Raw genomic sequence first — 24,214 nt, 5'->3', positions numbered from 1 at the left:
GATTGAGTCTGATTATGGGAAAGTGAAGTTGTTAGTTTGAAAGTGAATTCCAATAAACTCGGTTCTGACTGTAACAATATGAAATCGAGTCCAGTTCCTGTGAATCTGTACATCATCCTCACTGAAAAATCCATCTCACAAATTCAGTTCTTGCAATTCAACTTCAGTTTACAGAAAAGCAGCTATGGTCCAGCACTAAAGTCCATGAATCCACATTTTAAAGGAAATGGACAATAACATAGGTGCTGATTGGCCAATAAGACATTAGAGATGCACCGATCCTACTTTTTAGGTCCCGATACCGATTTCGATACCGATACTAGCCGATCGGATCCTGGTATTGATTTAACTATCTCTATTCCTTAATGTGAGGATAGAATCATGTTTTGGCAACTTCAGGCTTTTCTGACTTGATGGTGAACTGTACCTGGGTTCCAAGTGCTAAACCAGAGGCTGGAATCCCTTAATTTCAAGGATCCAGAACAATTAAATCCAGTCCGTTTTTCCACATTTTGAATCCATTAAAAGAAGGTTTCTTGCTTCTTTGCAGTAGGCTACAGCTGATTCTTCAGTGCAACTGCCATCCGTCGAAACATTACCGCTGCACATGTTGCAAGTTTCCAGCGGAGTTGTTAGCAAAAGAAGCGTGACATGCACCTAAACTGCAGAGCCTCTGTAGTTATCCTCTATCATACTCCACCGGGCAAAAGTGAACAGACCGGCCGGCGCTGATGATCTAGGAGACACAAATGGCTGTTGTAAACACAGAAAAGCATAGAACTGAGATGAATAGATCTGCCATATGGATCGCCACTATATATCGTCCCTTTGTCACCGATATCCGATCTAGCTTTTTGAGTCTGATCTAGCCGATATCCGATACCAGGATCAGATTGGTGCATCCCTATAAGACATACATAATTGCCTGTCTTTCAGTTCACTCATTCATACAGAGCATTCAAGATTCAAGATTCAAGATTCACTTTATTGTCATTTCCTTTCGTATTTTCACACTCAGTGAAACGAAATACTGTTTCTCAACCAGCTTGACAGTGCAAAATAAAAAGACTCTAAAGACAGGCTAAAACATTTATACATTCATAATAATGGTGAGCAGAAGGTTTGTAGAGTTATCACTTTGTTGGATGTTTCCTCTTGAAGAGGACATACCGTTTTCTTTAACTGAACTAACCATAACATCAAGATGATGTAACCAAGTCTGTTGGACTGAGCTATCTAATACCTGAGGCTATTGTTGAAGATTTAAAAAGTCAGAACCTTCACCCCTCCCCCCCAAAGTTATTATTCAAATTACTGACATATTGAATATAGTCAATGGGGCTAAGACAAAAGGTCCCGTAATAATACTGAAAGCCTCTCTATAATTCTGACGTACCACTGGCAAAATAATTATGCATTGGAACGGTTTCATATTTTTGAGTCGCCAAAATTTTAGAGGAAGGAATTTAAATCAAGGCAGTGGAAATGTTTAATATTATTCTTGCATAAGCTAAAGCTGGCCTGAGAATCTCAATATGTTTTTGGACCAAAAGATGCCAGCAGCACTGAGTATTGTTTATATCATACTGTTTTTAAATATTAAAAGAGACTAAAGATTATGTCCCAAATTATCATCTCATCCATCAGTATCACCATGTTATATACCGTTAATGTCTTCTTCTTCTGCTCACCTTTCCCTACACTTTATTTTCACTTTCCTGTTTCTCCCTCAACTTCTTTGACTTCTAAACTCACTCCCTCAACTTTTCTCACCTTCCCCTTCTTCTCCACTTTTCTACCAGCCCCTTCTGTCACCCTCCCCTCCCTCTTCCTCCTCCTCCTCCTCCCCTCCTCTTGTTGGACTTGTTCACTAATGGCATGCCGGCGTCATCGTCCTTGGGAGACAAGCCTTTTATTCCAGTAAGCCTTTTTCATTTCATTAGGCCTGAATTTATAGTGGAGCACACCCTCCCAACACACACACAAACCAGATATATTTATAGAAGGAGATGGCACCATAAAAGCGTCCGTCAGTTTCCAGGGGGACGCCTAATGTCTGTGACACCACTTTTATTTATGCAGGAGAGAGGGCTGGGGAAGACTATCAATGTGACACACACACAATCTCATCCTGTGTGTATGGGTGGAGACTGTGGGACCCATGTAGGGAATGTGTACGTCTACCTTGTGTAAATATGTATACATAAAAATTTAATGTTTGTTTGTGTACATGTGTGGGAGCAAATATATTTGGGTCTTCTGCATGAATCTGCAGTGTGTATGTGTGCGTGCGTGTGTATGTGTGTGCCCTTGTGTGTTACCTGCATTATTTTAGTAGGGCCCATTAGTGATGATTGAATTAAGGTAAAATACAGAAAGATTGCGCGCACGCACACGCACACACACGCGCGCACACTCACACTCACACTCACACACACACACACACACACACACACACACACACACACACACACACACACACACACACACACACACACACACCTCTCTTAAGATGAAGCATCCTTAACTATCAAGTGTAAAATTACGAATCATGTCAATTTCTCTCCAGGTCAATGATCTAGATTGCTTCCTTGTTGGACAAGTCTGTTTTTTCTTCTCACATTACAGAGAAAATAAGCGCAGCCTCTCTGTTTTTTACAAGCTGCCTCTCCATAAAGCCACTCTGAGATGAACGAAAATGTTTCAAATGTTTTGCATCAAACACAGATGAAAATGTGACTTTTTAGAAATGACACCATTTTGCCTCTAGAAGCCCCACAAACACAGGTCAAAAATGAGAACATGTTATTATCCATCTGATCTCCTCACACTGCAGCTGCAAAATGACCTGACATTTAATGCTCAACTGCAGCTATCCCAGCGCAGCACATTTGCCTCCAACACCATCCATGTGCACACGCAACACTGGATTTTCCATCATTCCGAGTTTCCTGAAAAAAGCTTCTCCCTCGGAGGCATTCTGTGTTATTATTCTGTACCATCTGATTTAGTCAAAGCCTTAATTCTCTAGGACAGGGTCGTGAACTGATATCGATTCACTCAATGTCACAGTGAAGATGTTATCTGACAACACTGGATCTCACAGTTACACCCTACTCTACAAGTTTCGGCTTATTGTTAAGCTGCTGGTGATGGTGATGATGATGATGATGATGTGTCAGTGTTGTGTTCACAGCATAGACTGCATTTAACACAGACTCAGTCTCAGTGGTGTCACCCATTTCTGAAGAGGTGTTATGAAGCCAAAAGATGGAGGTCGTCACAGTGGAAATGCTGACTCAAGTAACTTCTCATTACTCCAGGAAAAGAATAAGAGGTTGAGATGAGGCCAACTACTTGCTGTCAGATCAACAGCTCCAACACTCCTTCTTGTCTGTCAAACAAATCACACCCCCAAACACACCTAACTCTTAATATAATCAAATAATCTGATAAATTAAAAAACTTAAATAACACAAATAAAGAAATAAGCTTTAGAGACCAAAACAGTTCCTTTTGCACCTTGCTACAAACAGTTTTAGTTCTGCTGTAAAAAAAAAATGGGACCAATTGGGGATCCATTGGCTTCTGGAGCCGGCCTCAAGTGGACACTTAAGGAACTGCAACTTTCTACACTTCTGCATTGGAATAATTTGTCAACACTGGAGCTAAATGCTTGGTTCACAGTTTTTTTCTGCCGCCTCAAGTGGCCATTAAAGTCAGTTATTTGACAAAGAAAATAATTGTTTTCTATCACAACAAAGAAAGATGTAAATCAACCAGATGGTAGTTATTTTAATCAAAAGCCAGCTACCTTAACTACTTCATGATTGATGAGTTTAATGTGTCTGTGAGCCATTAAGTGTTTCAAACAAGATTTAGAGCGGAACCCAATTAATTTCCCTGTGCATGCTTTACTGACCAAACACATGAGATTCTCTTTCTAAGTGAGCTGTGCTGGTACTGCCTACATGTCCCAGGAGTAGGGGTGGGAATTGATAAGATTTTATCAATGTCAATGTCATATGTCGATTCTGCTTATCAATCCAATTCCATATCAATTCTCCTAACGATTCCTGAGTATTTTTTGAGGGGAAAAAAGTAGTTCTACACAGTCTTCCGCACCAAAAGGAACCATTGATTTTTTTCCCCAAATTATGTCTGCACAAGACTGAACATGCACATATTTAACTTGAACATACTGAACAATAGGTTGACCTAATTCTCGGCCGCATGAGTCCGGACGTGGCCCCTCGAGCCAGGATGAAAAGACTTTGAATTTGGAGAGGAAAAACGCTTTTCCTCGGGGGGTCATCGCACAGATATCCAGACGTGGTCCCTCGAGCCTGGGGGAAAGCGTCCCGACTCTGAAAGGGGAGAGGTAGGCAGGGGTTCGCCTCCCCGACACGAACATGTTTACATGGAACTCTTTTCCACTTCAGCCCAACGTGAACCCCAAGCTTCGAGGCCGGGTCGACAAATGCTTCAGCATATTTGAGGTATTTGCACCTTTACATGAGATTACAGCGTTGCACTGATTGCACACGGCACTGTTCTAATCTCTTTTACTGAAATGGAGCCACGCTTTAGACCGCTTCTTCCTCTCCATGTTTCCTCGTTGTTGAAGGAGTTCTGCGACGCAGAGTGTGTGACGTAGTACAACGTACCGCGACAGGACGTGACGTCGCTCTGGGAAATGAATCGTTAAAAAGAATCGATAACATTTGAGGTGTACAATTCCGATTGAATTGATCAATTGTCGGATCTGCTTTTCGATTCCCACCCCTACCCAGGATGCAGTGTACAAGCAGAACGGAAGTTATGACTACAACTAGATCTATGAGACTGAACAATGACCGACACCACGGTCTTACCTTGAATGATACCATCCTCCTACCTTTCTAAGGTAAGAAAGTGGTGACAGTCTGAGTGAGGTCGAAACAGATCGAGCCTCAGCCTCACCCGCCATATTTCTTCAGTCGTATATTCAGTTCAAAAGCATCTGAATATCGGAGTACAGCAAAGCACCCTAAAATGTATCCTTGTTAGTTACAACCACTGCGCTCATATTGTGGGCACATTTACAATATTTGGTAATAAGTTTGCAGTACATACGATGGTAGTGACTGAAATTTCAAGCTAGCTCCATGATGGTCCATAGTTTTTCTAATTTCTAACTACATCAAACGAAAATGATGGTGCTAGAAGAAGAAGAAGACATTTTGCTTCTGTGAAAAAAAAGCAACAACTGCTGCATGTGTAACTAGAAGAGACTGGAATAATGTTGAAAATTGACGAACCATCCCTTTAATATCACAACAGTTTTCAATGCAGATGTCTGGTTTTGTGCTTGATTGAAAATTCTGTGTAACTTGTACAACAATAGCCCAAAGATTTTAGACAATCTTAAAGAATCAATCATTTCATAAGCTAAAAAATAATTATTTCAATCAAAAGAGGCTGACTTCAAAAAGAAAGGCTGGCTAGAAAGTGGGAATTACAGTCCCTTAACTTCAATGTCACAAAAGCTGCAGCTGACAAGTCAACTCTTGTGTTTGTTTGTGTTTGTGGTTTGCTCAGTCAGAGGAAACAGAAGCACTCACCTCAATGACACGAGAATCAAAGTCCTCATAAGTTTCTGTGGAGAAAGAAAAACAGATAAAAAAAGCTTTTAGTTATAAGCACATCTTTGCACAAACACACACACTCTAAACAGATGAATCCGGGCTTTGCAAGCGTAACTAATACCCAGAAGTCCTTGCAGTAGTGTAACAGGTTGACACTTTTCATTGTCAGTGACCTCTAAAGGATGTTTGTCTCCCAGCAGCAGCCTGTTCACTTCGAACCAATTAACAACAAACAACGGAGAGCTGACTCGGAGGCTCCAAGGAGAAAACACACACACACAAACAGACGCACACACATACAAACACACAAACCACTCAGCTGGGACATTAGCCCACCATCTGTGAGAAACTAAACCTGATCAGAGACAACCAACCTAGTTACAGCTCTCTGCACATCCCAATCACAAGGCCCAGTGTGTATTCTGTGAGTGTGTGTTTAAAAGAGAGTGTTTGTACAGAAAGCAGAGAAAGCACGAGCAAACATGATGGTGTGAGAGCTTATTAACAGGAAAGATCAAGACTGAATAAGAGGAAAAGAACGGATGAGACACAAACAGGGATTAGAACAAAAGGACTGAGAGGAGGATGAGAGGAATAAACATGCCGTGCGACTACAGAGCCTCGGCCCTCATCAGTCAGCAGTTTGAGCTAAATTGTCTGAACTCAGTCTGTCAGCAAAGAGCAAAGTTTAAGCAGGTAATGAGTCTGGGAACAGGAGCTCCATCTGTGAATCAGGAGGAATTAACCAGTAATGTTGCTCTGGGTTTGTAGTGAGGAGTTGATTAGGCTGAAGATGCACCTTTATGGGCTTCAGAGACTGTTTAAAGCTGCAGTAACAGGCTCAGGCTTAGACACAGAGTGCTGACATAAATGTTCCTGTTACAGAGAAACACTTGTAATGTTTGGTCTACAGTTTAATTTATTCTATTCAAATCTTAACAGTTAGAATGCATGTTGAAAACAGGACTGTCTAGGAAAGTTTGTTGTTTTGCAGAGCATTAAAGGTGATAACAGAGGCGTTATAGAGATGAATTGGCATCACTGTAAACATTGGAGCCGTCAGGACCGAATAGACTGTATACATGTGTTTGTCTAAGGCTATGTTCACACTGCAGGCAAAAGTGGCCCTGATTTTTTTGTGGTCAAGTGACCAGGTCAGATTTTTTAGAGGCAGTGTGAACACTCAAATCTGGCCCAAATACGATTTTTTCATATCAGATTTAGACTATTTCCATATGTGGTCCTGAATCAGATACAGATCTGATTTTTTTCAATGTGACCTCAGTGTGAACAGCCAAGGCGGATTTGATTCGCGTTTGATACTTTCACGTCACTTTATAGCGTCACACGTCACAATTCTGCGCGGCGGTAGCCTTACAAAAATGGAGCATAGCAACAATGGAGCATCTCAATTGAGTGTCCTGCCGAACAATGTGTGGCACATTACGAAGCACAAAAGAGACCCCGGACTGTTGAGCAACTCAAGTTGAACATCAAGCAGGAATGGGAAAGAATTCCACCTTCACAGCTTCAACAGTTACTGTCCTCAGTTCCCAAACGCTTACTGAGTGTTGTTAAAAGGAAAGGTGATGTAACACAGAGGTAAACATCCCCTGTCACAGCTTTTTTGGAACGTGTTTTGGAAGTATCTTGTCTTTGTAGTGTAGTCACTTGAATGTAGGTTGTAAAGGATTTGTCAATCACTGTATTCTGTTTTTATTTACGGTTTACACAACATCCCAACTTCATTGGAATTGGGGTTGTACTTTATTTAAAGTATAATCAGTGCTACATTAAACATACAGTTATCATAAATGCCTATCTAAATTATAACACATCCCAAAATCACTACAATGACAATGTAAATGTGCTCTATTCAAAACTCTAAACTCTATAGTACAAATTCAGTTCTGTAAATAAGGACAGGTTGGTGCAGTACAGGGTTCACACACTTTTTTCATGGTCAAATTCAAATACTTTTCAAGGACTTTTAAGGTCAATTTTCAAACTTTTCAAGTACTGTAAGCAGTTGTAGATTGCATAATGTGATATAATTTTATGAACACAAAAAATGGCAATTTCCCCTTTTTATTAAAGCTGCTGTGGGGAACTTTTGATTTATATCAATTTTGGCGCCCCATTGTGGACAAAGTGATACCTCTTATCTCTTGTTCTGTACATGCAATAGTAGTGTTTTCAACAAAAACCTCACCCTGCTGTCTTTTAACAGCCAGATTTATCACTCAATGTGACTATTTGCCATGAAAACAGCCGAAAAAAGATTTTTCTAAAGTCAAATGGGAATCATATGGTCTGACACCTACCCCCACTGAGTGGTATAAGGCATTAAAAATGACAACATAGAAGGTATCAGTGTTTTTGTTTACGGTTTTGTTTGCTTTTTGAAGGTCATAAAGAGGCATCAGTGTTGGTTTCAGTCTGTTTCTCAGCTGGTGAAAAACTCCTCACAGTGCCTTTAACCAAACTAGGGATGCACATTTCATATATATTTCACAACTAACAGCAATCTGACTCAACAGATCGATTCAATGGAGAGAAATAAAATAATCAAATCAGGGAGAGCGTTCTTTTTTTTTCCTTTACATTTGACTATTTTATTTCTCTCCATTTAATCGATCTGTTGAGTCAGATTGCTGTTAATTGTGAAATATATATGATTACAATTTCAAGCATTTACAAGCACTTAGACCCAAATTCAAGCATTTTTCAAACCTTGAAAACACAACATTAAAATGCAAGCGTTTTCAAGGATTTCAAGAACCCGTACGAACCCTGACAGTAAATCAAAACTCCAACTCTGTTAATGGTTCACCCCGTAACAAGGATGTTAACTGCTGCAAGAGTAATCTATTAATTCTGTTCAAAATAAAAGAAGTTAGCATTCATGCTAACATAAAAACCTGAGAGTCAGGCCCCTAATCTACAAAGGGTGTACCAAATATTCAGTGGCAATTCGGGATCCCCCTCGATCTATCGCTCAGTTTTATGTGGAAAATGGCAGTGAGCGCTCATACGGGACATTGACTTTGATTTGAGTAGTAAATAATTAAACTTATTGAAATGCAAAGCATCATTCCGTTATGACAAAATGACAAAGACCAGAAAGAGCGCCCACTTCACACCAATTTTAAAGTCTCTGAATTGGCTTCCAGTATCTTTTAGATTTTAAGATTATTTTATTGGTTTTTAAATCTCTTAATGGTCTTGCTCCTTCTTATTTATCAGATTTGCTTTTATCATATGAGCCCGTGAGAGCCCTCAGGTCTTCAGGTAGTGGACTTTTATTGTACCAAAAGTTAGAACAAAGACCCACGGTGAGGCATCTTTTTATTATCACGGCCCATGTCTGTGGAACACCCTAGTTGAAGATCTGAGGGCTGCACAGAGCATCAACATCTTTAAAGGAAACTCAAGACCGACCTTTTTAGTCTTGCTTTTAACTCAGTTTTATTTATTTATTTATATTATTTCAAATTTTAGTCACTTTTATTATATTTTATTTATTTATGTACTTATTTATTTATTGTAAGTATAGCGTCTTATTTTCTTTTAATGGTTTAATATTTGAGTGTTTTATTATCTTAGAAATGTATTTTATTTTGGTGAGTTTAATTTCCTGTGTTGAGTTTAACATCTTATTTTACTTCCAGTGTTTCCTCATTAAGATATCATGAGAGTGTTTCCTCAGTTCGTTCAGCAACTTCTTTTTTATGTATCTATTTATGTATTTTATTTTGATTGTTTTTATCACTATTGTTGCATATATTGTGGATAGTGGGGTGGGTTAGGAGTCGGGGCTGGGGGTGGGATGCCACTGCATGAAAAGTGCTTTATAAATAAAGTCTGATTGATATTGTTTCTAATCATTAAATTGCGCTGCATTGTAATTGGGGTTCTATTTGTATCATTTCACAGCAATAGTTGCTGCATATGTATCTGTAACGTTGTGGATTGTTTACAGTGTATCAGGATGTTTCGTCTGCTTCACACTAACATTAGGATCTGATCTGCTGTGGACTGGACCAGCTGTGACCTCATGGAATGCCCCATGAGATCACAATAGATACAAAGGAAGGATGGAACGTAACCATGGAAAATAGCCATTTAGAATGTAGAGATTTTACTATAAACCACGGACCGAGCTGACAAACCGTCATCGCTTAACAGATTCATCTTGAGAGCACCGTCAGAGAGACCATTGAGACCTCAAACAATCCTCAGACAAGAGAGATGGAGAACACACAATCAAAGAGCTGGTATGACATAATGGTGATGGAGGAGTCAAATAATGAGACTCTTGAGAAGGTCAACAGCAGGCATTGCCGCTGGCCTGACCAGGATGAACCTCATCGACCATCCTACCAAAGACGCCCACCCCGACGGCAGGAGAGATACCCTGTCGCCAAGAGCCACGTCCAAGAATTGCAGGAGAAGCTGAAGGTGGAACAACACCAGAGAATGGAGTGTGAAAAACAAAACGGGATCTTGAAAGAACAACTGCAAGACCTTGAGATCAAGTTGCATTATGCAAAGAAACCGAAAAAGGACCGCACACTGACTGTGAAAGTTGTGGCGTTGGAAAAACAGCTGGAGGAAAGTGAGAGCTCTAACCTCCAGCTGTCCTTACTGATAACAGCACAGGAGGAGGACAATGTAACCCTCCAGAAGGAGGTAGAGGACCTCAAGAAGCAGATCAAGAAACAAGAGCTGAGGGATGACGGCCTGGTCCGAAAAATCAAGAGCCTGCATGAAAAAACTATCAAAAATGACTTCCAAGTGGCGAAGGACTTCATGGGGCTCAAAAAACAGCTGGCAGAAATAACATCAAGTCACGCTGAGCTGGCCTCAAAGCTTACAGCTCAGGAGGAGGACAATGTCAGACTGCAGAAGGAGGTAGAGGACCTCAAGAAGCAGATCACGATCCAAATGCTGAGAGATGACGGCCTGGTCCAAAAAATCAGGAGCCTGAATGAAAAAACCATCAAAAATGACTTCAAAGTGGCGAGGGACTTCATGGACCTGAAAAAACAGCTGGCAGAAGTTACAAAAAGTCACACAGCACAAGAGGAGGACAAAAACAGACTGCAGAAGGAGGTTGAGGAGCTCAGGAAGGAGAAGGTGGATCAAATGATGAGGGCTCATGGCCTCAGTAAAGAACTGGAGGAGGTCAGGCAGCAGCTTTCCAAGGCTACCAACATCGAGCCTGTGCTGACTGAAGAGCCCACCCTTCCCGCCGATGAGCCTGATGCTGAAGACATCATCCAGACCCCTCGGAAGAAAAAGAGAAGGTTCCTAAACTTCATGCAGCACAAGAAGCAGACACTTGACAAGACGTGACAACCTTGCCACACGTGGGTTTTCCCCCGGGTCACTCCGGTCTTATCCCACACAAAGAAATGCAATAAAAATAAATTCTTGCAAACATATTATTTTCCTTATGGTTGGATTTCTGTATTTATCATATTGTTGTTTGTATTGAGAGTGTCATGTGTAATAGAATCAAATAGTGTATTCAGAGTGTGTTTCAACCGGTCTAAGTCAAAGTCTCTGAATGTGTCAACATTTTGAACATAGCAAAGTACACCATGCACCCCAGTGATTGAAGTGTTCCTTTATCTGAGCAGGTTTTCTTCACCTTGTAGAGATTTGGTTAACACAGACATCTTATATAAACCTATTTCATATGTGCAAATATGAGCAGCAAGAGGAATAACTGAGGTGTATTACAAAGAACACAGTTCTTGTCAGGTGCTGGGTACAAAAATATTACTCAAGGTTTTCTGTATAAAATATTAATCAACAAGACAAAAAACTGAAGTCTGGAAGAACTTTTAAAATGATTTTTTTTCTAAATTTAGCTAGTGGTCATCACACAATGAAAGTAAAAAAAAGGGTCAAAGACTCCAGTTTCAGTACCATTGCTCTGGTTCAAAAATGATGTCCTGACGCTTTATGCATTGTATTTCTTGTCTCAACATCTCTGAGAGCGAGTCAGACAACACTGATGAGCTGTGCAGAAATGGCATGGGTAACTTGCACATATGTGACTGAGTCTTACCCTGTCCTGAAGTTGGGTCTAGAGTGGTCAAGACCTCCTATGTTTGTAAAAGCGTCTTGAGATAACGTTAGTTGTGATGTGGTGCTAAACAAATAAAGATTGATTGATTGATTGATTGATTGATTGATTGATTGATTGATTGATTGATTGATTGATTGATTGATTGATTGATTGATTGATTGATTGATAATGAAAGTATGATCCAACATTGTCACCTGTATGTTCTCACATTGTCCTCATTTCACTAAAAAGCTCATCACCCTACTTTTTATTAAATATATCTTTATGCATATCCTGATTCCTGTGTGTAACCTCTTCAGGTTGATTATCTAGAGGAATCACATCCCTGATTTTGTAGTGAGGAGTTGATTAGGCTGAAGATGCACCTTTATGGGCTTCAGAGACTGTTTAAAGCTGCAGTAACAGACTCAGCCTTAGAAACAGAGTGCTGACATAAATGTTCCTGTTACAGAGAAACACTTGTAATGTTTGGTCTACAGTTTAATTTATTCTATTCAAATCTTAACAGTTAGAATTGCATGTTGAAAACACTACTGTCTAGGAAAGTTTGTTGTTTTGCAGAACATTAAAGGTGATAACAGAGGCGTTATAGAGATGAATTGGCATCACTGTAAACATTGGAGCCGTCAGGACCGAACAGACTGTATACAGGTGTTTGTCTAAGGCTATGTTCACACTGCAGGCAAAAGTGGCCCTGATTTTTTTGGGGTCAAGTGACCAGGTCAGATTTTTTAGAGGCAGTGTGAACACTCAAATCTGGCCCAAATACGATTTTTTCATATCAGATTTAGACTATTTCCATATGTGGTCCTGAATCAGATACAGATCCGATTTTTTTCAGTGTGACCTCAGTGTGAACAGCCAAGGCGGATTTGATTCGCGTTTGATACTTTCACGTCACTTTATAGCGTCACACGTCACAATTCTGCGCGGCGGTAGCCTTACAAAAATGGAGCATAGCAACAATGGAGCGTCTCAATTGAGTGTCCTGCCGAACAATGTGTGGCACATTATGAAGCACAAAAGAGACCCCGGACTGTTGAGCAACTCAAGTTGAACATCAAGCAGGAATGGGAAAGAATTCCACCTTCACAGCTTCAACAGTTACTGTCCTCAGTTCCCAAACGCTTACTGAGTGTTGTTAAAAGGAAAGGTGATGTAACACAGAGGTAAACATGCTCCTGTTACAGCTTTTTTGGAACGTGTTGCAGGTATCAAATTCAAAATGAGAGAATAACAGAAAAAACAATAAAGTTTATCAGTTTGAACATTAAGTATCTTGTCTTTGTAGTGTAGTCAATTGAATGTAGGTTGTAAAGGATTTGTCAATCACTGTATTCTGTTTTTATTTACGGTTTACACAACATCCCAACTTCATTGGAATTGGGGTTGTACTTTATTTAAAGTATAATCAGTGCTACATTAAACATACAGTTATCATACATGCCTATCTAAATTATAACACATCCCAAAATCACTACAATGACAATGTAAATGTGCTCTATTCAAAACTCTAAACTCTATAGTACAAATTCAGTTCTGTAAATAAGGACAGGTTGGTACAGTACAGGGTTCATACACTTTTTTCATGGTCAAATTCAAATACTTTTCAAGGACTTTTAAGGTCAATTTTCAAACTTTTCAAGTACTGTAAGCAGTTGTAGATTGCATAATGTGATATAATTTTATGAACACAAAAAATGGCAATTTCCCCTTTTTATTAAAGCTGCTGTGAGGAACTTTTGATTTATATCAATTTTGGCGCCCCATTGTGGACAAAGTGATACCTCTTATCTCTTGTTCTCTACATGCAATAGTAGTGTTTTCAACAAAAACCTCGCCCTGCTGTCTTTTAACAGCCAGATGTATCACTCAATGTGATTATTTGCCATGAAAACAGCCGAAAAAGGATGTTTCTAAAGTCAAATGTCAATCATATGGTCTGACACCGACCCCCACTGAGTGGTATAAGGCATTAAAAATGACAACAGAGAAGGTATCAGTGTTGTTGTTTATGGTTTTGTTTCCTTTGAAGGTCATAAAGAGGCATCAGTGTTGGTTTCAGTCTGTTTCTCAGCTGGTGAAAAACTCCTCATAGTGCCTTTAACCAAACTAGGGATGCACATTTCATATATATTTCACAACTAACAGCAATCTGACTCAACAGATCAATTAAATGGAGAGAAAGAAAATAATCAATCAGGGAGAGCGTTCTTTTTTTTTCCTTTACATTTGACTATTTTATTTCTCTCCAGTTAATCGATCTGTTGAGTCAGATTGCTGTTAATTGTGAAATATATATGATTACAATTTCAAGCATTTACAAGCACTTAGACCCAAATTCAAGCCTTTTTCAAACCTTGAAAACACAACATTAAAATGCAAGCGTTTTCAAGGATTTCAAGAACCCGTACGAACCCTGACAGTAAATCAAAACTCTAACTCTGTTAATGGTTCACCCCGTAACAAGGATGTTAACTGCTGCAAGAGTAATCTATTAATTCTGTTCAAAATAAAAGAAGTTAGCATTCATGCTAACGTAAAAACCTGAGAGTCAGGCCCCTAATCTACAAAGGGTGTACCAAATATTCAGTGGCAATTCGGGATCCCCCTCGATCTATCGCTCAGTTTTATGTGGAAAATGGCAGTGAGCACTCATACGGGACATGTGAAAAAAGAGCTGTGTGGGAAAATTGACTTTGATTTGAGTAGTAAATAATTAAACTTATTGAAATGCAAAGCATCATTCTGTTATGACAAAATGACAAAGACCAGAAAGAGCGCCCACTTCACACCAATTTTAAAGTCTCTGAATTGGCTTCCAGTATCTTTTAGATTTTAAGATTATTTTATTGGTTTTTAAATCTCTTAATGGTCTTGCTCCTTCTTATTTATCAGATTTGCTTTTATCATATGAGCCCGTGAGAGCCCTCAGGTCTTCAGGTAGTGGACTTTTATTGTACCAAAAGTTAGAACAAAGACCCACGGTGAGGCATCTTTTTATTATCACGGCCCATGTCTGTGGAACACCCTAGTTGAAGATCTGAGGGCTGCACAGAGCATCAACATCTTTAAAGGAAACTCAAGACCGACCTTTTTAGTCTTGCTTTTAACTCAGTTTTATTTATTTATTTATTATATTTCAAATTTTAGTCACTTTTATTATATTTTATTTATTTATGTACTTATTTATTTATTGTAAGTATAGCGTCTTAATTTCTTTTAATGGTTTAATATTTGAGTGTTTTATTATCTTAGAAATGTATTTTATTTTGGTGAGTTTAATTTCCTGTGTTGAGTTTTAACATCTTATTTTACTTCCAGTGTTTCCTCATTAAGATATCATGAGAGTGTTTCCTCAATTCGTTCAGCAACTTCTTTTTTATGTATCTATTTATGTATTTTATTTTGATTGTTTTTATCACTATTGTTGCATATATTGTGGATAGTGGGGTGGGTTAGGAGTCGGGGCTGGGGGTGGGATGCCACTGCATGAAAAGCGCTTTATAAATAAAGTCTGATTGATATTGTTTCTAATCATTAAATTGCGCTGCATTGTAATTGGGGTTCTATTTGTATCATTTCACAGCAATAGTTGCTGCATATGTATCTGTAACGTTGTGGATTGTTTACAGTGTATCGGGATGTTTCGTCTGCTACACACCAACATTAGGATCTGATCTGCTGTGGACTGGACCAGCTGTGACCTCATAGAATGCCCCATGGGATCACAATAGGATACAAAGGAAGGATGGAACGTAACCATGGAAAATAGCCATTTAGAATGTAGAGATTTTACTATAAACCACGGACCGAGCTGACAAACCGTCATCGCTTAACAGATTCATCTTGAGAGCACCGTCAGAGAGACCATTGAGACCTCAAACAATCCTCAGACAAGAGAGATGGAGAACACACAATCAAAGAGCTGGTATGACATAATGGTGATGGAGGAGTCAAATAATGAGACTCTTGAGAAGGTCAACAGCAGGCATTGCCGCTGGCCTGACCAGGATGAACCTCATCGACCATCCTACCAAAGACGCCCACCCCGACGGCAGGAGAGATACCCTGTCGCCAAGAGCCACGTCCAAGAATTGCAGGAGAAGCTGAAGGTGGAACAACACCAGAGAATGGAGTGTGAAAAACAAAACGGGATCTTGAAAGAACAACTGCAAGACCTTGAGATCAAGTTGCATTATGCAAAGAAACCGAAAAAGGACCGCACACTGACTGTGAAAGTTGTGGCGTTGGAAAAACAGCTGGAGGAAAGTGAGAGCTCTAACCTCCAGCTGTCCTTACTGATAACAGCACAGGAGGAGGACAATGTAACCCTCCAGAAGGAGGTAGAGGACCTCAAGAAGCAGATCAAGAAACAAGAGCTGAGGGATGACGGCCTGGTCCGAAAAATCAAGAGCCTGCATGAAAAAACTATCAAAAATGACTTCCAAGTGGCGAAGGACTTCATGGGGCTCAAAAAACAGCTGGCAGAAATAACATCAAGTCACGCTGAGCTGGCCTCAAAGCTTACAGCTCAGGAGGAGGACAATGTCAGACTGCAGAAGGAGGTAGAGGACCTCAAGAAGCAGATCACGATCCAAATGCTGAGAGATGACGGCCTGGTCCAAAAAATCAGGAGCCTGAATGAAAAAACCATCAAAAATGACTTCAAAGTGGCGAGGGACTTCATGGACCTGAAAAAACAGCTGGCAGAAGTTACAAAAAGTCACACAGCACAAGAGGAGGACAAAAACAGACTGCAGAAGGAGGTTGAGGAGCTCAGGAAGGAGAAGGTAGATCAAATGATGAGGGCTCATGGCCTCAGTAAAGAACTGGAGGAGGTCAGGCAGCAGCTTTCCAAGGCTACCAACATTGAGCCTGTGCTGACTGAAGAGCCCACCCTTCCCGCCGATGAGCCTGATGCTGAAGACATCATCCAGACCCCTCGGAAGAAAAAGAGAAGGTTCCTAAACTTCATGCAGCACAAGAAGCAGACACTTGACAAGACGTGACAACCTTGCCACACGTGGGTTTTCCCCCGGGTCACTCCGGTCTTATCCCACACAAAGAAATGCAATAAAAATAAATTCTTGCAAATATATTATTTTCCTTATGGTTGGATTTCTGTATTTATCATATTGTTGTTTGTATTGAGAGTGTCATGTGTAATAGAATCAAATAGTGTATTCAGAGTGTGTTTCAACCGGTCTAAGTCAAAGTCTCTGAATGTGTCAACATTTTGAACATAGCAAAGTACACCATGCACCAGAGTGATTGAAGTGTTCCTTTATCTGAGCAGGTTTTCTTCACCTTGTAGAGATTTGGTTAACACAGACATCTTATATAAACCTATTTCATATGTGCAAATATGAGCAGCAAGAGGGATAACTGAGGTGTATTACAAAGAACACAGTTCTTATCAGGTGCTGGGTACAAAAATATTACTCAAGGTTTTCTGTATAAAACATGAATCAACAAGACAAAAAACTGAAGTCTGGCAGAGCTTTTAAAATGATTTTTTTTCTAAATTTAGCTAGTGGTCATCACACAATGAAAGTAAAAAAAAAAAGGGTCAAAGACTCCAGTTTCAGTACCATTGCTCTGGTTCAAAAATGATGTCCTGACGCTTTATGCATTGTATTTCTTGTCTCGACATCTCTGAGAGCGAGTCAGACAACACTGATGAGCTGTGCAGAAATGGCATGGGTAACTTGCACATATGTGACTGAGTCTTACCCTGTCCTGAAGTTGGGTCTAGAGTGGTCAAGACCTCCTATGTTTGTAAAAGCGTCTTGAGATAACGTTAGTTGTGATGTGGTGCTAAACAAATAAAGATAGATAGATAGATAGATAGATAGATAGATAGATAGATAGATAGATAGATAGATAGATAGATAGATAGATAGATAGATAGATAGATAGATAGATAGATAGATTGTTAGATTGATTGATTGATTGATTGATTGATTGATTGATAATGAAAGTATGATCCAACATTGTCACCTGTATGTTCTCACATTGTCCTCATTTCACTAAAAAGCTCATCACCCTACTTTTTATTAAATATATCTTTATGCATATCCTGATTCCTGTGTGTAACCTCTTCAGGTTGATTATCTAGAGGAATCACATCCCTGATTTTTAATACATAAAAAAAGATGAAAAATACAGTTTATGATGAATGTCTGTGACTTTCTGTGAAAAGTCAGATGGGCACGACATTTCACAGAAATCTGAACAACAGTTGTCAAGATATTTCAGTCTGGACCGAACTGGTAGACTGTCTTAACTTGAGCTATATTGAAAATATAACATACGGCTGAGAAACGGCGCAGTCATTTTGGCTTTTTTGCCAAGAATGGAGAGGAAAAAAACGAGAAGAGCGTGTGGGAGGAAAGAGATAAATGAAGGAGCTGATAAAGAGGAGACAGAAGGAGAGAGACAGAGTGTGACTAAAGGAACATGGAAAGAGGCCAAATGTGTTACAGAAGAGATAGAAAGAGGGAGAAGAGAAAGGAGTGTGTGTGGGGAGGGGTGAGGAAGAAGACTACAAGAAGAGAGGGGAGACAATGGAAAGATGGAGAGAGAATGACAAGTGTGAGAAGGAGAGAGGAGAGACAGGCTGTACAGAAAGAGAAGAGGGAGAGATGTCTTTCTAAATTAGGAAATTGTCCCACTTGACAGTTTGGTCACATTCTCATCTTCATCAGTCCTAATGGGCCACCATACTTGACTTCACTTCTCTGTTTCTGTCTCTATTACTTGGGGCAGCCAATAAACGTATTATTCCTTGATTGGCTCCATCATCTCTTCTTTCTTTTTCACAAGGTACACTCATCCCTAGATGGACAGAGTTTCAAATTCAGCTCAAATGTTACACACAGTGTCAACAGCATTAACTTTACCTCCATTGGGTCCAGGGTCTGGGTGGCCGAGACTGACGCCCCCCCAGGAACTTCCTGTCCATCCTCTTTCCCGTTTTATCCTCATCTTCCTCTTTTTCTCCCATTCGTCGCGTTGACGCACTGCAGAAAGACACAAAATTAACAACAAAAAATTAGTTAAAGAGCACAACTTGTCACAAATTAAAAGTGCTATATGTCAGCGTCCAGTTGACTAAGTGATAAGGCTAACACATGAGACCACAGTGGAGGCTGAGTGATGCATTCTGTCTAACACCAGTGCTGCTGTCCTTCTCAAATATAAAGGTTACCTGCTGAGTCTACCAACACTGTTTCACAGACTGACAGGTGGCAGTAACATCCAAGATATGCTCCAAAATGAACAGCAAGCCAAGAAGAAGCCCACATGAGTCTATATAGATGTGTCACTGTTTACTGTAGAACATTTCACAGGCACAGAGGCAACAGCATGACAGACGCTTTGTGCATCCAAACATTTTTGGTTATGTATTTTGCATGCAACACAAGACTTTTGATTAGTATGTAAAGGAGCACAGAGGCTTCCAAATGAAAATGATTAATCCCAATGAGTACATATCTGATGATAGTAGACTTTTGTTTTAAGTCTGTCGTGTAGGCATCGCAGTGTTTTTATCTGGCACGGCGTGCCTCAAGTCAATGGCTGGTGAAACACTTTGTGTACAATGTGAGAAACTTGCTTTTTTTAATGAGGTATGGGAAACATCTGACTGATAACTCATGATTTGTTTGTCAATCTCAAGTATATACAGTGTGAAACATTGCTCCTTTTTGTTTTCAAATTATTTTTTCGGTGCTGCTGCCTCCTAGCGGCTGTTGAAAATACTCTTATAGTCAAATAATTGTTCTCCAACTTTGCTAAAACGAGCAGAATTTTTCTACTCTAACAGTCAAACCATCAATGAAAAGCATTTTGGCAGATTTTCCCCCAAATTGGACAAAGAATTTTGATCATTTTTTCTCAGCGTTCCTCAGTTCATAGATTTCTGCATGGTCCAGAAACTGGAGCATGCCTAGGTGTATACAGTGCATTTTGACTCCATACCTATCTCAGCTTGCACCTCCTGCTGCTCAGTCTCGCCTCTTCGACTCATACTCTGCAGAGTCCCGTCCTTCAGCACTGGAGCGTTCAGACCAGGCCAAAGATAACCGGCGCGACCTGTGGGTTAAAGTAAATACAGGAAACAAAAGAAACAATCAGGGAAGTACATAAAACAAACCAAAAGAGGAGGACTTGATGGAAACAAGAGAAGAAACCATGTGCAAGTGTAACTTGTCATCAGGGTACAGAGCTATATACTTGCTGTCTGTCCAGCTGCCCCTTCCAGACTCAGTGTTTTCTAAAAGCTTTGGTATAAGTGTCAAAAACTGAGCATGGTGAAGGCTGAGCTGGAAGCCATGTTGATACACAGACTATGAATAGTGGTAATTGATTCATTGGAATAAGATCATTAGGAGTTTTCATCACTGAAGACAGATGAGTTGGGAAAAGAGCAACAAATTGGATATATTTAAATGAAGTGAAAGTAAGAAAAGGAAGAGATAGACTGACAACACTGTGACAGAGAGACTTAAACTGAATTAAGACTTATTGTTCCTTCAAAAAGAAAATTAGCACACCTTATAAATATTTATGTTTGTGATGTCAATCATGTACCAGCACCAGACTTCACTGAAAATAACCCAATTTTTTTGGTGCTACTGAAACAAAAAAATGCAGTAAAAAATTCAATTTTAATTTTGGAGGATCTGAAAAAAGACCTTCAGCAGATTCAAACAAGAGTGTCTAGTTTCCACTGAGAAGTGTCAAGTTGAACAAGGGCAGAGCCTAAAGAAAGAGAAAGACAGACAATGTCTCACCTTCTCCAATGATCTGTCCTCGGTTCAGATCCCTCTTCAGCTTGCGTTTGGTTCTCTTGCCTCTGCCCTTCCTGGCTCCAGCACCCATTTCTGCCAATACACCTCTCCATAATTCATCAGCAGTCACTGTAAACACACACATCCACAAGTACACGAATAAATGAATGAACATTACAGCTCAAAGATGAGTCATTTCTGCCCATTTTATATATTTAAGAACAAGTTTGATGGACCCAGCGGGGCTGCAAGTGTCAGAAATAAAGATTTCCATCATGTGACATATTGGATTGCCTTGAGACTGTAATAAAGATATGCTTGTGTTTGCAAAGACCTGGCACCTACCACAGGCACACAATATTTCAGTCCCTGATAGCACTTTCATCAGTATTCATCATTCTTTGAGCCTGTTAAATAGAAGGACATTTCATTTTACTAAGCCAATACTGTAATGTAGTATATTTTTAAACATCCTTGAGATTGCTCCTGGTCGCTTTGAAATCGTACTGCATGTTACTCACTGTAAGCCCATGATCTGGTGTAAATGAATTAATGTACAAACTAATAAATCATCTTTAGTATGTTGATCAGGGAGCTTCAGATGAGTTTTGAACTATGATAAAGAGTTGTTTACCCCTGCTGCACATACACATCTGCATAAATGTGCAGGTCTTCATGATACACTGTTGTACAAATAAGGAAGATCAGCGGTTGTGACAGTTTGTAGTATTTATAATTAGCACACCAACATGTGTAATCATTGATAATCACTAGAATATCTCCAGTCATGTTGGACCACCTCTAAAATAATCTGCTCTAGGAAGTTAGTGAAGGTATTTCAGGGACAGTTATATGTGCAAAATCCCTATAACATCAGCCAAATCATTTATGACAAGCGGAAGGGATTTTGAAAATATGACATTTCATTTATTTTAATATTGACATTTCACTTACACTTGTTAAAGAAGCTGCCATGCCTGGTTTGCTGCCACAATGTCGGATGGACCAGTGGAGGAGCAGAGTTTCTTTGGAGAGAGACAGCTGAGGTTCGATTAGCTGACTGGGACACCTGCAAAGCCCCCCCTAAGGTGCGGAGAGGGGCCACGCCTGAAAGACACAGACATCCATCACTAAGGTTTGGCATACAGAGTAACAGGCTTAGGTCACAGCAGAGGTGCATAAGTATGACAGTTACAGATAGGGATGCCAACTGTCCCGTATTAGCCAGGACATCCCGTATATTGGGCTAAATTGGTTTGTTTCATAGGGGACCTCAATTGTCCCAAATATTGACTATTATTAACTCTTGTAAATACAGCAGACTGCACTCTACAGATCCTAGATCAGATAAAACAGCAGTGGCAGATCATGATCACACCGCCTGTCATCCAATCACAGAGGATTTTCTCGCTGATGGCCATTAAATGGTCAAACTCAAGAAAGAAAAAGAAGAAGAAGAAACGTACTTACTAATCATCATGGGGGAAATTCAATTTTTTCACTTGTGTTGTTTTTTGGACGTTACACACAGTTTTTGGTATATACATACAATCCTGCACACACATGTAGTGGACATGCACTTAGGGAGAGATGTCAGAGTGAGGATGCTGCCATCAACCAGCGCACCCCAAGCAGTTGGGGTCCGGTGCCTTGCTCAAGGGCACCTCGGCAGTGCCCAGGCAAGTGAACCAGCACCTCTCCAGCCACCAGTCCACTTGCCAAACTTCATCCATACTGGGACTCGGACCAGCGACCCTTCGGTTCCCAAGCCAAGTCCCTATGGACTGAGCTACTGCCGCCCCCAGCAAACAGATGCAGCACAGAGCTGATCAGAAATGAACTTCAAATATCTGTAAACTGTGATTTGTCATGTAAGGACTTCTCTCTGGCTTTGCAAAAGGACAAAAGACTGCTTGAGTCAGTCAAGAGCAGCAAAAAGTATCCATGGAAAAAGTACTTTGGGGGAGTCATACTCCTCTTTTGCATTTAATTTGTCTTTTGCCTGTTTTTTGATGTAAAGAGACAAATTGTGGTTTCTTTGAGGTTTATTCATATGAGGTTACATAATGATACAGTAAGGATTAAAGGGAATATACACACTTTCTGCATTTCTAGTTGAATCAGAAGAATATGAATATACACTGAGTTCACACATCATGCTCACACCACCATGGCACCGTGCACCTGTCCTTTATTTAGTAGAGAGAAAGTTGGCAATCCTAGGTGCATATTAAAGGAGTTTGACTGTGACATCAAGAAGCAGGGAGACAACGAGAAAAATAAAAGCTTGATAGAAGTTGAAATTTAAGTAAAATAAAGTGTCTGCTGATTGAAAGTAAACAGCAAAATGAAACTAGTCATAACTTAATTAGCTTTCAGTTTTATCACCGGTGACATCATTAATTTGGAAATAATAATAATAATAACCATTATTATTATTATTATTATTAATATAATAACAATTATAATAATAATACTTTTTTTTGTAGAGCACCTTTCAAAAACAAGTTACAAAGTGCTTTACATGGGCAGCAAAATAAAACAGGCAGATCATAAAAACACACAAGTCAAGATAAAGAAATAAAAACACATTTTAAAAGACATAAAATTCCCATAAAAGAACTCTTAAAGAATACAATTATTTTAAAATATATTTCTTAAGATGGTTAAAATGAAATAAAGTCAAATAAAATTCAGATAAAATCCAGGAAGGCTCTGCGATAAAAGTATGTTTTAAGAAGGGATTTAAACGGGATTTAAATAATATTGTATTATCAATAACTCCATGCTTAGGAATATAATATCTAAAATATTATTTAAAAAATGTTTTTTTTTTCTTAGTTGAGGATTAGCAAGCACTAACCCACAAGGGATACAAAAACAGACACGATCCTGGAGACATCAATCACGTCTGTTGTAAAAGTCGAAACATTTAAGGACCAATATGCTTATGTTTTTCACCACATGCAATATATATATATCCCTTAACTCTGATCTTACAGTGTTTTTTGAAGCATGTCTGACCATGACATCCCTACACAGCGACAGGCTAGTCCACAGACAGTTCAAAGAACAACAAAGTCACTAAGACAGAAACACACATAAAGAAAGGTAGCGCGCTCCGTGATATACTGAACTGTGTTAACGAAGCTTGCGATGTGAAGAAGGGTGATTTAATTACCTCCGATTGAGATGCGGAGGGCACAGCACAACCGTATGGACGCCGCCATGTTGGAATACTGACAGGTCCTTCGGAGGATAACAAGGCGTCTGCACTATGCCTGTCGAAAAATAAAAATAAAACGGTTTTGGACTTTCTTTCGTAAGGCTATTATCAAACAAAGATGTTCTAATTTTGTCGTATTTCATGATTTTTGTTAGGCTTTTGCTGTAGTCTAAAAGGTGAGTAATATTTTGGGTTTTACATGTAATTTATACTCCAATATGGATTTGCCTTATTGCAATCATAGACTGTATGAAATATAATAATAATAATAATAATAATAATAATAATAATAATAATAATAATAATAATAGTAATAATAATAATGATAATAATAATAATAATAATAATAATAATAATAATTAAAAAAAAATTTTTTTATAAAAGCGCTTTAAATGTTTCTCCAAGACACTTTACAGGAAAATAAATTATACAATAGAAAAGCAAAGCAAAACAGTGCAAAAAA

The 24,214-nt window shown here is 39.4% G+C and overlaps 1 protein-coding gene across 1 annotated transcript in view; it reads right to left on the bottom strand.

Annotated features, from left to right (window-relative positions):
• Nucleotides 1-23,800, bottom strand: part of mrps5 (mitochondrial ribosomal protein S5) — a 38,451-nt gene extending 14,651 nt beyond the window's left edge. The window contains exons 1-6 of the mRNA XM_034682240.1: nt 23,707-23,800; nt 21,480-21,632; nt 20,529-20,654; nt 19,714-19,827; nt 18,633-18,752; nt 5,604-5,638 (exon numbers count right to left, since the gene is read on the bottom strand). Of these exons, the coding sequence (XP_034538131.1) occupies nt 5,604-5,638; nt 18,633-18,752; nt 19,714-19,827; nt 20,529-20,654; nt 21,480-21,632; nt 23,707-23,755 (597 nt within the window). The 5' untranslated portion in view covers nt 23,756-23,800. The remainder of the gene's footprint in view (nt 1-5,603; nt 5,639-18,632; nt 18,753-19,713; nt 19,828-20,528; nt 20,655-21,479; nt 21,633-23,706) is intronic.
• Between the last annotated feature and the right edge of the window lie 414 nt (nt 23,801-24,214).

The sequence above is a fragment of the Notolabrus celidotus genome, chromosome 4 (genome assembly GCF_009762535.1).
Source record: "Notolabrus celidotus isolate fNotCel1 chromosome 4, fNotCel1.pri, whole genome shotgun sequence".
Classification (NCBI taxonomy): domain Eukaryota; kingdom Metazoa; phylum Chordata; class Actinopteri; order Labriformes; family Labridae; genus Notolabrus; species Notolabrus celidotus.
This window is presented reverse-complemented; position numbering and strand designations above follow the sequence as displayed.